Source organism: Pelodiscus sinensis, chromosome 1, assembly GCF_049634645.1.
Source record: "Pelodiscus sinensis isolate JC-2024 chromosome 1, ASM4963464v1, whole genome shotgun sequence".
Taxonomy (NCBI): Eukaryota; Metazoa; Chordata; order Testudines; family Trionychidae; genus Pelodiscus; species Pelodiscus sinensis.
This window is the reverse complement of record NC_134711.1, coordinates 279,358,858-279,374,609: the sequence shown is the minus strand read 5'-3', so window position 1 is coordinate 279,374,609 and position 15,752 is coordinate 279,358,858. Positions and strand designations below refer to the sequence as shown.

The 15,752-nt window shown below is 46.0% G+C and overlaps 1 protein-coding gene across 1 annotated transcript in view; it reads right to left on the bottom strand.

Moving 5' to 3' along the window:
• Positions 1-644: 644 nt before the first annotated feature.
• The window catches only part of LOC142826530 (uncharacterized), an 82,877-nt gene continuing 67,769 nt past the window's right edge, over positions 645-15,752 (bottom strand). The window contains exons 3-7 of the mRNA XM_075919253.1: positions 9,771-9,810; positions 8,835-8,906; positions 6,756-6,849; positions 4,745-6,560; positions 645-725 (exon numbers count right to left, since the gene is read on the bottom strand). Coding sequence (XP_075775368.1) covers positions 645-725; positions 4,745-6,560; positions 6,756-6,849; positions 8,835-8,906; positions 9,771-9,810 — 2,103 coding nt within the window. The remainder of the gene's footprint in view (positions 726-4,744; positions 6,561-6,755; positions 6,850-8,834; positions 8,907-9,770; positions 9,811-15,752) is intronic.

Genomic DNA, 15,752 nt, shown 5'->3' with positions numbered 1-15,752 from the left:
AATACTGTCTTTTCTAGAAAACAGACTACAACAGATAAACATGGAGGAGATGCAAAGAAATGACAGAAACATTTAATTTTTGTTTCAATAATAAAAGAAAAATGTATTCTTTAGCAACAGTACAAACATACTTACAATAAATGGTTTTTCATGCATTATACTGCCTACCTCCTTCCCTTTTCTCCCCTATTTGTACTGCATTTTGAAATACTGAATATAAAATCCTATTTTCATATTATAAGGTCAAGTTACATCAAGGTCTTTGCAGTAAAAAAAAAAAGGATCTTTAGCATCTTACTAGAATGTTAATATATTGAAAACCTCTGAGACCTAATATTGTGATCTTTCATGATGATTTACTGTAGATAAAAGTGATGTGCAGCTCCAGTAGCTCTTTAATACATAGGATTTTACTAAGTAGCACAAAGATTTTCAAGCTAAAGTAACTATATGAAAAGATTCAATCTAATGTCACTGAGTTTGGGGACCTGTGTTTTAAAAATCTAAAATGCACACAGTGCTTAAATATAATATCAGCTCTTCCTGACACAGATATGGTAAGTCTGAACTTTCTGCATCTTAATATGGTTCAAGGCTGCAATACAAATGTTATGGTTGCAAATAAGGTACTCAATAAAAAATTACTAAACCCATTTCTCTCTGGCTATCTTTCCAATCCTTCCCACTTTGTAGTTATTCATCTTCTGCTCCATATTGTCAACAAACTGCAAACAGAATTCCAATAATATGGGACTCCCATATTTTTGACCAGAAAAATATGTGCATAATGTCTGCAGTGGGAAATGAAATTCTCTTTCCAACAACATAAAGTTTAAATCTGGCAAGAGACTAAACTAGCATCAGCAGATGTTTGAGATCCTGAATTCCACCTGTTGAGGGTTAATAAGTACAGGTGATAAATACTTACAAAAGCAACAAACAAGCTGCAATAGAAAACTGAACATTTCTACTTGTTTTGCAGTATTTCCAAACAGTGAAAGATTATGCAGGAATGCTTCCTTCAGAAGTCAGATATTTAAAAATGCTGCCTATAGTGCTCTGAGGCAAATCCCTGAATAGTCTTCTTCTAAATGATGATGAATTTTAAGAAATTCATGTATTAGATTCTATAAATAAAAAGAGAGGATTATTTTAGGAGCAGTAGATACTCATCTAAGCACCAGTCTTCAAAATGCGTATACATGAAAGCAACTTTACACATATGAATGCATATAAGCATTCACAGGTTTGGGAATTTAAGACCCATTCCAGCTCCTATTGCAGGGGTAGGCAGCTGGTTGCTCCAGAGCTACAGGAGTCTCTTCAGAATTTAATCTGAGGGTAAGTCTAGACTACAGGGTTTTGTCGACAGAAGTTTTGTCGACAGATACACTACATTCAGTTCTGTCGACAAAGCAAGCTGCTTTGACAACATAACAGTGTGGACGCAAAGGACAGTTTAGATGCAATAATGCCTTCTGTCGACAGAACTCTGTTGACAAAAGGCATTATTCTTTGTAAAATTAGGTTTACCAGCGTCGACAAAACTGCTGAGTTCTGTCGACATTCTGTCGACAGAACTCAGCGGTAGTGTAGACGCAGGTTTAGTTTTGTTGACAAAAGCCCACTTTTGTCGACAAAACCGTGTAGTCTAGACACACCCTGAATCTCCTTTAATCTTTGCACAAGCACACAGGGTATGTCTAGACTACATGCCTCTGTCACCAGAGGCATGTAAATTAGACATACCAACATAGACAATGAAGTGGGGATTTAAATATCCCCTGCTTCATTAGAATAAAAATGGCCATCGCATTGTGCCGGCTCAGCTGTTTGTTGGCAGGAACCAGCAGTCAAGATGGGGATTGGTCTGCAAGGAAAGCTTTTGCCGACCGATACTGTAAACCTCGTTGCATGAGGCATAAGGGATCAGTTGGCAAAGGCTTCCCTTGTTGACCAATCCCCGTCTTGACTGCTAGTTCATGCCAACAAACAGCTGAGCTGGCACAACACGGTGGCCATTTTTATTCTAATGAAGCAGGGGATATTTAAATCCCTGCTTCATTGACTCTGTCAGTATGTCTAATTTACATGTCTCTGGTGACAGATGCATGTAGTCTAGACATACCCACAGTTATTAGTTTCCTTAGCCATTATGATATACCACACCTGAGACATTAAACAACTGCTCACAGCAATTTAATCCATTTGGATTCAGAAATGCAAGTATAAACAGTGTTTGTGATGCTGTTTTAAGATTTTATCAACATTTTTCTTATCCTGTCTAACAATGGAAGGCAAAGGCAAATGGAAAAGAAAATACACAAATGAGAATTGAGGCTTCCAACAGGAGTGGGAGAATAAGTACTTTTTGTTGAATATAAGGGTAAGGCCACAGTATTTTTTTTTGTATCTCTCAGTTCAAATCTTAAAACTTGAAGCATTATTTTGCTTTGAGTCATGCACACATGGATCAAGATCCCCAAAAGGTTCTGAACGCCGCACTTTAAAACTGAATACTTAAAAAAAAAAAAAAACAAATGGATGTAGAAGCCCAGTTCTTTCTTCACCAGACTTGCCAACCAACTGCAGACTGTAAAATTAGCCTCCTTTTATGTGGTCTGGCACATAGGCTGTGCGAAAAAGCCCTAATCTGAAGGCAAGTTTATAAAATCGCTGAAGTGATTTCAATCCTTTCACCAGAGAATGAGACTCTACAGGAGAAAATTTCAGGACTGCAACTTTCATGCCACACAATGGAACACAGAATCTCCTGTGACAACAAATCATAACTGCACTTGCAACTTCAGCAGTATAAGTATTTGAGCAGCGCTGTGGATGAGTTGTATGATGGAGAGGATAAACCTCAATTATCACTATTTGTTTGCACTGTGTTATAAGTGAAGAACTCCTTCTATGATGTCACTAAAGGTCAGAGCTTATGAACATGATCTAAAAGAGGCACTGATGTTGGTGGTTGCTCGCAACAGATAGGGCTTCATACATGTAGGGATCTGCGAATGAAGTAGCAGGGCTTTGTAAGTCTGATGAGCAACTGATATCTTAAAAAAATCTCAAATTTCATCACATCATGAAACCTGTCTTACACACTGAGTGCATTTGAGCAAATGAAATTCTCAAACATAGACAAATCTGTCGATTTGCTATTTTATTGAGCAGTTCGATGGCTCTTGAGAGGTAATGTTATTTTCTGTTTTTGACCGCCTAGAACCAGTAATCATGGGAGAAGTACAGAATACACCCAAGCTTACCGATTGTGAAAGGGAAGATTCCTAGTTTTGGTAGATCTTGCCAATATTCTGGTGCATGTGGAAAAACTAAACGTGGACTTATAAGGAAAATTCCAGGTGCTCTCTCATCTAATGCAAATCATATTTGCATTCAAAAAACTGCAGTTTGTCTCCCTCAAGATAAATGCTTGAGGGAGGGCTGACACACATTTTCCCTCAAGGTCACAACATCAAGCCAGATCAAAAGGAGATTCAACAGAACCTTTAAAATGGAGTACAGTTAGATATGTGAGCATGATTGAAGATCTGAAGGATAGTTTTGAGGAAAGATTCCAAGATTTGAATCAGAAGAGACCTCAAAACAGATTTTTTATTCATCCTTTAAGTGCTGAAGCCAATTGTCTGAAGTCCCCTTTAGTCACTGATGAAACATATATAAAACATACATTATCGTGATACATAATGGTTATTTGTGTGCGTATACAGAGAGAGAGACAGACACAGAGAGAGACAATAATTACATATTACTGTAGGTCTTTGTCAATGTAGATTGGTAAATTCTGGCTCTCTTTCAGGCTCAGGTTGGCCACCCCAGTCCTATTGGAACCAATGAAATCTTTCATTGGCTTCCATGGGTGTTGACGCTCTTGGGGTACGTCTACACTACAGCGCTAGTTCGAACTAACTTAGTTCGAATTAGTTAATTCGAACTAAGCTAGTTCGAACTAGCGCATCTAGAACTAAAAACTAGTTCGAACTAGCGTTTTGCTAGTTCGAACTAGCGCGTCCACACTGATTGGACGCAGGGGGGCATTTAAGGGCAGCTGAAACCGGTTCTGGCAGGGCATCAGGTCAGCAGTTGCTTTGTGTGGCTGCTGTCTGAGGCTATCTGAGGCTCGTGCTTAAAGGGACCCCCCCTGGACAGCCGGTTCTCAGCTTTTCCTGCTTGCTTGCCAACCTCGCCGAGGGACAGCAAAGCGTCGGTCTCTGTGCCCGTCTGTGTCGGTGCTTCCCTTCGGGGGGGCCGCCGCAGGTGGCAACATGGAGCCACGGCTCGCCCTGCACCTTCTGGTGCACGTTCTGGACTTGCTGCTGCAAGCCTGCCAGCAATGGCTCGAGGCTGCCTGGCACCACCTGGGGAACGTCAGCCCCCTGCCTCTCCGCCTGGCCGCCCTGGGGGCCGTGGAGGAGCCGCGGCAGCGCCCCGGCACCGGCGTGCCCCGCCGCATCTGGCGTCTGGACACCAGCAGCGACTGGTGGGACCGCATCGTCCTGGAGCACTGGGACGACCGACAGTGGACCCAGAACTTTAGGATGAGGAGGGACACCTTCCTGGAGCTCTGCGAGTGGCTCGCCCCTGCCCTGCAAAGAAGGGACACTCGCATGAGGCCCGCCATCCCCCTCCAGAAGCGGGTGGCCATCGCCCTCTGGAAGCTCTCCACGCCGGACAGCTACCGATCCGTCGGGAACCAGTTCGGCGTGGGGAGATCCACTGTCGGAGCAGTGCTCATGCAGGTACGGCGCTCGTCGGCCACCGAGCCGGGGGGGAGGGGGGCTGCGAGGAGGGGATGGGCCGCCCCAGGGACAAAGGGGGGGGCGGGAGGAGGCGAAGGCGCCCCGCACCGGAGGGGTCGGGCTGTCCCGGCCGTACTACACGCCGCCAGGGGGGTTGCTTCCGGGAGTGGGGCGCGGGGCACTGCCAGGGCACGCACGCTCCCAGCCACCCGGGCGCCCCACTGATTGACGCTTTGCTGTGTCTCTCTCCGCAGGTGGTCAAGGCCATCAACCGGGTGCTGCTCCGCAGGGTGGTCCGCCTCGCCAACCCGGATGCCGTCATCCGGGGATTCGGCGCCCTCGGCTTCCCCAACTGCGGGGGGGCCATCGACGGGACGCACATCCCCATCCGTGCCCCGGAACACCAGGCGTCCCGGTACGTGAACCGCAAGGGGTACTTCTCCGTCATCCTGCAGGCCGTATGTGACCACCGGGGACAGTTGACGGACATAAATGTGGGCTGGTCCGGCAAAGCACACGACGCCCGGGTGTACCGGAACTCCTCCGTGTGCCAGCGGCTGCAGGACGGGACCTTCTTCCCCGACCGCCACATCAGGGTCGGGGACGTGGACATGCCCGTCTGCCTGGTGGGGGATGCCGCCTACCCACTGCAGCCGTGGCTCATGAAGCCCTACACGGGGCACCTCAATCCCTCCCGCCAGGCCTTCAATAACAGGCTGAGCAGGGCCCGCATCGTGGTGGAGGGGGCCTTCGGGCGACTGAAAGCCCGCTTTCGATGCCTCCTCACCCGTCTGGACCTGGCCGAGCACAACATCCCTCCCGTGGTGGCGGCATGTTGTGTGCTCCACAATTTGTGTGAGCGGAAGGGGGAGGCTTTCTTGCCAGCCTGGATGGCTGAGGCTGACCGCATGGCTGGACACTACGGTCAGCCCCGCACCGCCGCCGTCCGGGAAGCCCAGCGGGGGGCCATCCGGATCCGGGAAGCCCTGCGGGAGAGCTTCCAGGTGGAGGAGGAGGAGGACTGACCTCTCCCTGCATGCCCCACCGGGGCCTTCTTCCACCCTACCCCCCCCTTCCCCTTTCCCCTCCCTACCTACTGTCAAATAAAGACACCTGTTTTTCCAACAAAAACGTCTGTTTATTTCACAGAACTGGGGTGGGGGAGGGAGGAATGAAGGTGGGAGAAGGGAGGGGGAAACCTGGGACGAGGGAGCTGGAAGGGGAGGGGAGGGAAGGGAGGAAGGGAAAGGAAAGCTCAGGGGTGGGAGTCTGGGTGCCTCTCCCGTCTCGCCACACTGCGGGTCCGGGGGCGTCGGTGGGGAATGGTTGTGGAGGGGGGGGCAGAGAGGACAGGGGGTGTGGAGGAAGCAGGAGCGGAAGCAGGAGGAGCAGGAGGAGCAGGGGGAGCAAGAGGGGGAGCAAGAGGGGGAGCAGGGGGAGCAAGAGGGGGAGCAAGAGGGGGAGCAGGGGGAGCAAGAGGGGGAGCAAGAGGGGGAGCAGGGGGAGCAAGAGGGGGAGCAAGAGGGGGAGCAGGGGGAGGAGGAAATGGGAAGCGGTCTAGCAGGCTCTGGAGGTGGCCTCGCAGGGCACGGCCCTGCTCCTCCAGGGCCTCCAGACTCCTCTGGCGCAGCCTGAGGTCCTCCTGGACCCAGTGGTCCTGGAGACGGAGCTGTCGGTCCAGGAACCGGAGATGCCGCCTCTGGTAGTCCTCCTGGTTCCTGGCTGTCCTGCTTGCCCGGGCGCGGGCGGCTGCTGCAGGCGGTGTGGTGCGCCCTGCAGGCCCCGGTGCTGCAGCTGTGGTGCAAGAAGACCAGCGGTCAATTACCCCAGGGGCCCAGGTGTGTGAAACCCAGCTCCCCTCTGCAAGGCCAGGGCCCCTGCAGGATCCCCAGCTGCTGCTCCGTGGTGGGCAAGGCCCAGGCGCACGGTCCCGGGGCTCCCTCTCGCCCCAGCCCCCCGTACACATAAGGGGAACACGAGGGTACTCACAGGTGGACGCCTCCCCGGCCTCTGATGATGCAGGCGAGCGGCTCTGTGGGGTGCCTCGGGGGTCCCGGGTCCTGGGAAGGCTGGCGGCAGGCTCCTGGCTCTCAGAGCCCTCTTCCTCCTCCTCGGTGTCCAGGAGCGGTCCCTCTGCCCCGGGGTCAATCACGTCCCGGGGGGCAGGGACGGCATGAGGCCCCAGGATGCGGTCCAGGGCATGGAAGTGGGGGCAGGCCTCCGGGTCAGCCCCTGGCAGGCAGGCCCGGGAGTAGGACTGCCGCAAGTCTTTAATCTTGCAGCGCACCTGCTCCCGGCTGCGCTGGTGGCCCCTGGCGGCCAGGCTGGCAGCCATGCGTCCATAGACGGCCGCGTTCCGGTGGCTAGTGCGGAGATCGTGGACATTTGAGGCTTCCCCCCAAACCTCGATGAGGTCCACGATCTCCGCACTTGACCAGGCGGGCGCCCGCCTTTTGCGCCCCCGGGCAGGCTCCCGGGAGCCGCCAGGCTGGTCGTGGGGAGCAGTGGAGGGCTGGGAGCCCTCGGATGGCTGGCTCATAGTGTGGCAGGTGCAGGCTGTGCAGGCACGGGTGCTTGCAGCCTTGCAACTGGCACAAAGTGAGTAGCCAGCCCGTGGCCCTTTAAGGGCTCCGGGGCCGGGAGGGGGGCAATAGAGTTTCCCTGGTGTTGGCCAGAGTGGCCACCAGGGAAACCTGGGAAGCCTTAGCCTCCCACTAGTTCGAACTAAAGGGCTACACAGCCCTTAGTTCGAACTAGCTAGTTCGAACTAGGCGTTAGTCCTCGTGAAATGAGGTTTACCTAGTTCGAACTAAGCGCTCCGTTAGTTCGAATTAAGTTCGAACTAACGGAGCGCTAGTGTAGCGCATAGGAAAGTTAGTTCGAACTAACGTCCGTTAGTTCGAACTAACTTTCTAGTGTAGACATACCCTTGTTCTGTCTCACAAGTTGCTTCTACCTTTGCCTAGTTCGATCTACTTCTCCTCAGAGACAAAGTTAAGAATCAACATGGGGGAATAGAATTTGAGTATTCAGTTATATGCCTGGGTTTTTCTAATGCAATTCTGATGCCTGATTTTAAACAATTTTTAAGTAGCCTCCTAATATACATTTTCACATGCATAATATACAAATTATGTTTCCTTGGCTTCCCACCATTGCCACCAATATCATGAACACGGGGCCCAGCATGGCTAATGTTTAGTCCTGCATCACTGACAGGCATATCTTGTGACCAATCCAGGCTACAAATGGGAGCTCTATACCATTGGGAAGGGAACCAGCTTGTAATAATGGAGGGTCAGGAGACATCAGCCCATAAAACCATGGCATTATTATGTATGGAAAAGCTATTTGCAAAAGGTAATTTTAAAGGTTTCTAAAATGTATTAGCTATTACGTTTCTCTCCCTCTGAATCCTATAATGCTGGACTCAAAGTAAAGGGATATAAAAAATAGTAAAAATATAAAATGTTCTACAATATTTCTAAAAAAAATTCTGTCAAATATACAGCATGAACAAAATATATGAGAGTGGCATAAAGGATTTAGTGGTAGTGGTATGCATCACATTTGCCATCATAAATGTTGCAGAAACCCAAATTCAAGCCAATAAAAGCTGGAAACTATATAATCATGAAGCAAATTTCTGGGCCAGCTGCTCTGCTGATAAAAATAGGTACAGTTCCCCTGAAGTCAATGGAGTTACAATTCATATCAGTGGAGGATCTGATTCTATCTCTATAAATTATATTTTTTAAAACTGTTAAAAGAACATTCATATGTTGCAAAGTCAAATCGCCCAAAAGTTAGCATATTCCAGAATTAAGGATGCTTGAGAAATCTTAATTCATCCTGCAGGATCCCATATTATTTTTTCCACAGGCTCTTCTCTGTGTCAGTGTATAGACTGAACTGCTCTCAAAAGGGTTGATCCCCAGTGTTCATAGCAGTCAATAGAATGATTCCCCTTGTCTTTAAGGACTCTGGATAGCTAAATGGATAGCTATTCAGCATTTCTTTGTATCCTAAATATTGAATGTGTGGACATAGCTGTTATCTACTACAAACCATTGTCATCAACATCTTGGGCTTTCTCATAATGTGCAATAAATCTGAAGAAATTTAGCTTCACAACACAGCCTGGGGTACAATGCATAGCAGAGGCACAGAGAGCTAGATTCACGGAGGATACTTAGAAGTTGCAAAAGTGAACTTGCCGGTGCCCTGCTGTCCAATGGAGTTCATCACCCCGACTATGGTGACCAGGCTCCCCATGCGTCATATGAAGCAAATCAGGCATCTCAGATATGGATCTCTAGGAGCCAGCAAATTGAGAAGAGAGCCATCCAAACCCACTTAAGTAAGGACCAAGCTTCTTTCTTCACCCAGGCCAAGCTCTCAGTGAAGTCAGTAGGCGCTCATCCAAGGAATGTGGCCTTGAACAACCCTCCAGCAAGCAGCAGTAGGAGAGAAGGAACAGACATGGAATACGTAGAGATGGAAGGGGATTATCTGCTGGCCTTCTTCAATATCCCCTTGTTAGCAGCATCTCTTCTCCATAGCTCTTTAAAACATTTGGTCCATAAAGGTCATTCATCCTGCAAACAATTTAGAGCTAATGTACTCTCTCTACAGCTCAAGCTGTTCATAAGATTAAAGCTTCTACACAGAACATCTGTATATTTTACAGCAGACCTATTTGTTCCTGACAAAAATAAATCATAAGGAAGAGAATCTTTCAAAAGAACACGATTAAATCACTGTATATGCATTATTTTATATTCAGTTTTGACAAAATGTTAGCTATCTATGATGATATAATATTAAGAATTATGCTTATGTCGTAATTTCCTCATTTCTAAAGTAAGGAAAATGATATTGATTTACTTCACAGGAGCATTGTGAAGACTCACTAGTTAATATTTGTGCAAAGTATAATTTATTGGAGGAGCCCTGAGTGTTACCCCAAAAACTGAGTTTTAGAACACTATTATAATAACTTACCTTTTGTCCCGTCAGTCTGTTCTTTCCAAAGTAAAAGTTCCTGCAGTTGTTAAGGAATCACTAAATTACACTCATATACTCTTCTAATAAAATAAATTGGTGCAGAAAGTATTCCTTGCAAAAACAAAATAACTTTTTATTAAAAATAACTAATAATCCCTACTATAATATAATCTAAAAATCCTAAAAAAAGGCACAAAACCCCTGAGAGGCAAAAATCCCTTCTTGGAAATTAAAGAGCTCTTAAACTACAAGAGCATATAATTCAAATGATACTAAGCAAAGTAATTTGTTGCAAGTGGCCAGTTTTCAACCAACTGATGACAGTAGATCTTAAATTATACTTTAAGTTTTAAATAAATAAAATGCAACTGAAATAGACACACATTTCACATGCTTCTAAGCACCTCATGCTCCTTGCAAAATGGAGGCAGGGTGGGAGGAGACTTCATGCGCTCCCCCCCCCCCGATCCCCAAGCCAATCAGGGTTTGGGGGCGGGGAGAGCACATGAAGTCTCCTCCTACCCTGCAAGGGGCTCAGCACTTAAAGTCAATTGCCAGCTGCTGCTCTGCTGGTAGTTGACTCTAAGTGCTGCGCTTGCTTGCAGGGCAGGGGCAGGGGCAGGGAGTGAGAGACTGCATGTGCTCCCCCTCCTCAGAACCTGATTGACCTGGAGGTAACAGGGGAGAGCACGTGAAGTCTCCTTCCACTGCCAGGGGCACGGGTGCCTAGAGGGGAGCAAAGACCCTGGGCACTCACCAACCCTCAGACCAATCTGCGTCTGTGGTTGGGGAAGCATGGAAGTGTCCTGGCCCCATCCCTTCTGCCTGAGGCCCCGCCGGGGCCACTTAAAAAATTTCTAACGTGTCCTCCAGTCAAAAATGATTGCCCACCTCTGAGTTAGAGGCTTAACTGCCTGAACTCTCTATCACTCTTTGCTGCACACGTTCAATAGCTGCCAGTTTTGCACATGTTCACTGTGCAACAGTGAGTCACACCCACTCAGCTCTTTGCCCCGGCACGTTTTTTTCCTTTTTAAAAAAGAAATCCTAAGTGCTTACTAAGCATGCTCAGGCTCTGCATCATCGTCCTCAGAGTGGAGTGGTTTTTACTTAACCAGAATGGAGATCAGAAATACAAAGTAGACACCTGAGAAGTTGTTCTAATAATGTGATGGGTATATTTCCTTCTTCAAGTCAAGTTATGAGGACTTAATTGAGAGAGCTCAGGCTTCATATGGGGGGGAGGGTAACATGGTTAAGTGTGACAGCAAATTTAGACAGAAGGGCTGTGTCTACACTGCAGGGGTTTTTTAAAAAAAAGTAGCCTTTTTTTGAAAAAACGGCTCCTGCATCTAGACTACAGCTGCGTTCTTTCGAAATTAAATCAAAAGAACACGGCTTTTCTTTCGACGGCAGTACTCCTCATTTCATGAGGAATAACGCCTTTTTTCGAAAGTGCTCTTTTGAAAAAAGGCGCTATGTAATGCAAACTGCTTTTTCGAAAGAGAGCATCCAGATTGCCTAGGGGCTGTCTTTCGAAAAAGCAGCTTGCTTTTTCGAAAGCACTGATTGTAGTCTAGATGCTCTTTTTCTAAAGAAACTTTTTCGAAAGTATCTTTCGAAAAAGCCTCTTTCGAAAGAGGCTTGCAGTCTAGACGTAGCCAAGGTGCCAGAGAAACCTGATTACCTTGGAGTAACACAGATCAGGAACTGTGGCTGGAGATATGACCCTATCTGGCTGACATTCACAGGTACTGAGGGTGTGTCTATACAGCATCCTTCTGTCGGAATAAGCTACAAAAATTGAGTAGCTTATTCTGAGTCTAATCGAAAAAGCTTATTTTGAAATTTGGCACTATTCTGACAAATACCTTAACCCTCGTGGAACAAGGGTTACAGGGACACCAGTATAGCACTGTATTTCGGGAAATAGCAGGAACTTTTAAAGACATGGTATTGCTACTTCAGGATACTTCCCGAAAGAACGACGCAGTCTAGACATACCCTGAGTTGCCAGTGCCAAAACCACCTTTTCAAAATACAGATATAAAAGCCAATGTGTAGTTTGTAGTAATGGTCTGAAATGTTTTTGTACCCAAGGCAGGTAGAAAACTGCAGCAGGATGTTAGTACAGTACTTTTGTTACGGGGGTTAAGGGCAATTCCGACAGGCATAGGGCTAAGGGGCTCTGCAATGTGACTCTGGGGTACAGTTAGTATTCCAGTTGCTTCTAGTGAATTCCAGGGACTTTAACCTGCTTAGGTTTCAATTGGAAGGCCAGCAGTATTTGAATAAAGCCATTCCCATGGGGAGTCATGTATAACTTTTCAACCACTCAGCTCCATCACAGAGCAGGCAATTAGTGCAGTGCACTAATCTTAATGACTTGTTGTTTGTAAGACCGTCTAGGTAAAGGCCATGGTGAGTACATGCTTCAGGTGTTTCAGAACTTATCCAAGCACCTCAAGATCCTCTTTGCCACGTTAAAAACAGAAGGTCCTACTCAAAGTTTAATGTACCTGGGTTTCAAATAGGACATAGCTCAGGGTGTTTCTAAATTACCTACAGCAAAGTTGGAATCAGTCAGGTCATTGATATGAGCTCTCAAAAGGGAAAAAAACAACTTTAAGGAAACGTAAGTGATCATGACTCATGCAGCACCTAAACTTTGGGAGCTCAGCAGTGACTCTTGGTCAAGCATTCCATGCATCAGCCTTCTCTGAAGCACAAAAATCCTACCACTTTGTCAGAATGACAAGGGGAATGAAAGAAGACTTGGAAATGTGGGGATGATTCCTGGAAGAGCATTATGAGGTTTCAACTTGTAGTTGCATGCTTTCAGATGCTACAAAACAGGCAATAAATAATAAGCATTTATCCGATTCTATTTCTTTAAGGTTAGCTTTTGTGGAGACTGTGATTTATCATTTTCCACTTTACTCTGTTTAGTGGTGCTTCTAAGCATGTTTATACTGAGATCTCTGCAGGGTGAAGTCCCACCCTCCCTCTACCAAGGGAAGACGCTTTAAATGTGAAAGTACTTCAGTTTTCAGATACTAAATTCCCTTCTCTAGTGATACTTCTTTAACTTTCTGCCTTCATCTTCTCCTTTTCTTGGTTCTGTTGTTGTACCCTGATCAGTGTTCCCTAGAGGCTGCCTGGCAGCACAGCTTCATAGGTGATTAATCAGCCCCACCCAGTCAGAAGCTCAGGGCTCAATGCATGGAGCTGATTGACTGGGCGAGGCTGATTAATCACCTGTGAAGCCATGCGGCCAGGTCATTTAGAGAGAACACTGACCCTATTTTTAGGAAAAATAAATCATTTTAATTGTTTTGATTGTGGCTTTGCACAGCTCATCCACAACTGCTTTTGACCTCATTCCAAGAGATTCTGAGTACCTGCAATTTGAGTTACATTTAACAAGAGATAGCAGTGCTCAGCACCACTTGAATTGTGACCCAGGGCTTTCAAAATATAGCTGAAGAGAAAACATGGTGGACTACTTGGTCCAGTATCATAGACTCATCGATTTTTAAGTCAGAAGGGACCATCATGATCACTCTAAATTCTGCCTACGTCACTGAAGTCCACAAGCCATGATTTAAAAGCTTCACATGACAGAGAATCCAACATTTACAGTAGTTTAAACTGGCAAGTGACCCATGCACTATACTGCAGAGGAAGGTAGTCCCACTTTGCTTGTCATGAAAACAAATGTTGCTCCCAATCTGTTTAAAAACTCCTTTGCCTTTTTAGTGTTTCTGAACAGAGAACTGATGAAAATCAAGTAGGAAGAAAAGCTGAGTTTTGGATGATTGCTATCAAGCCTGCTCTCCTCATTTAGATCTTTCCTCCAGGGCTGGCTCCTACAGGTAGTTCTTTATTTCTTTTTTTAGCTCAGTGTCAGCAGCTGAAAGTTAAATGGGAGTGAACCCAGATCAATAACTGTCATTCAAAATCTACTGCACCAGAACTGCTGCCATCTATACAAGTAATCCCTTTTAAGTTAATTTTTCTTCTGGCTTTATCTGTAATGAAAGTCATTTTGGGTTGTCTGGTACTGCTCTACCTAAATGTTGAAAAATCATTAGTCAGGCTTTCAAAAATCATGGGTTCCTTTCATGTGTCTTCTTCGTTTCTGAGTCATTATGGCACTCTCAGTTTGAGGTTTTCAGGTTTTTCTCCACATCTGAGGCATAAAGCCTGAGAAAAAGCAAGCAAGCAAGCAAGCAAGCTCAGATTCTCAGCTCCAGGATCTGGGCCTTTAAACAAAACAACCATGAAAATTGGCAACACTGAATGTCTATCTCTAATACTAGTATGTCATCTGTAAACAGACGCATAGAAGCTCTAGGGTTAGATAACAAAAGGAACATGCTTTTCAATCATTCAGTTTGCTAGTATCTTTTCTCAGCTGTGGTTAGCACTTGAGACCTAACCCAAATTGTCTTTCCTGTAAGGGTTATAACTATAGACAGTGGGTCCTGGAGAGTCTCCAGGAATGCTAGGGAAGCAAGATGGCAGGAGGCCGGGGAAGTGAATGGGTTTTTGAATTGGAAGCAGTGATCTTCTTGTTCCTCGCACACTGCCTTCCACATCCTAATGAGTTAACCAACCAACCAACCAATGGAAGTGCTAGTTGTTCTTATCAGCTCTTGTAACTGTCTACTCACAGTCCCTCTCTCTTTTTCTTTCCCCCTCCTTTTTTTGTCTTTTTTTCTTCTTCCTCCCCTCCTCCCCCTTCCTGTATTTAATCTTGGATATGGACTTCTAATACTCCAGTCATCTGAAGAAGTGGGTTGCACCCATGAAAGTTCATGATACCATCTACGTCTACATCTACACTACAGGCTTCTTGTGCAAGAAGCTTTCTTCGGACAAGATCTTCTGAAAAAACTTCTTGCGCAAGAGAGCATCCACACAACAAAAGTCCATCGAAAAAGCAATGCACTGTTTCAAAAGATAGGGTCCAGACTGCCTGCGCACTGTCTCGCATGTAAGCAGTGATTGTTAGGGACAGAATAGCCACCAGGGCACCTGTGCTTTCTCCTCTTCCCTCTTCTTCTGAAAAAACTCCCTCTTCCCCAGCCACACATGCCTTTTTGTGAAAGACCTCTTTCATAAAAAGGCTTCTTCCTCGTAGAATGAGGATTACCAGTTGCACAAAAAGCCCTCTGTTCTTTCAATTTCCTGTCGAAAGAATGCACTTGCAGTATGAACGTAGCTTACATTTTGTCGGAAAAACGGCTGTTTTTCTGACAAAACGCTGTAGTCTAGACATACTCTACATGTTTTGTTAGTCTTTAAGGTGCTACTAGTCTATTTGTTGTTTTTTTAAGTTCTTCTCGTTCCTGTTATTGTGTGACCAGAGAGTGAGCCTGGGAGACATAAATTAAGCCAGGAAACCAGGCATTGAGAATCCAGCAATATCCATGCCTAAGGAAGGACTAAATCTTGGAATTACAGGTATGTAAGTAAAACATGGAATGTCTAATCAGATGCAATCAGGTCGTTTTCTTTATTTTGAGATTTGTTGGCCATATCTCTGCTGAACACATATAATTACCCCTTTTACATTGTAACTTTCCAAACTGAATCCCAGGGAAGCAATTCTCAGAGTTTTGATGCTTTTTTTCCCAGTCGCTCAGTAACACCTAGCAACCAATGTTTCACCCAGGGTGTTTCCTTGTTTGGTTGTTGTTAATAAAAATTACCTTTTTAAGACTATGATCTGATTCCTGTTCCCTAGAAGGCAAGAGGTTCTGTGTGGATGTGCCTAAGACTGTAAGCCATACTACAAGGAGAAATTACAGATTTTCAAACTCTCTTTAGAGAGAGGGTTAAAGAGCTTGAAAGACCTTCCCAAAGGAAGGAATTCCCAAATGCCCTACCTTGGTTTCTCAGAGGTTTTTGCATTTGGGTGGTGACAGCATTACCAGTCCAAGGCCAGGGAATCAGTAACTTTACAGAGTTTTA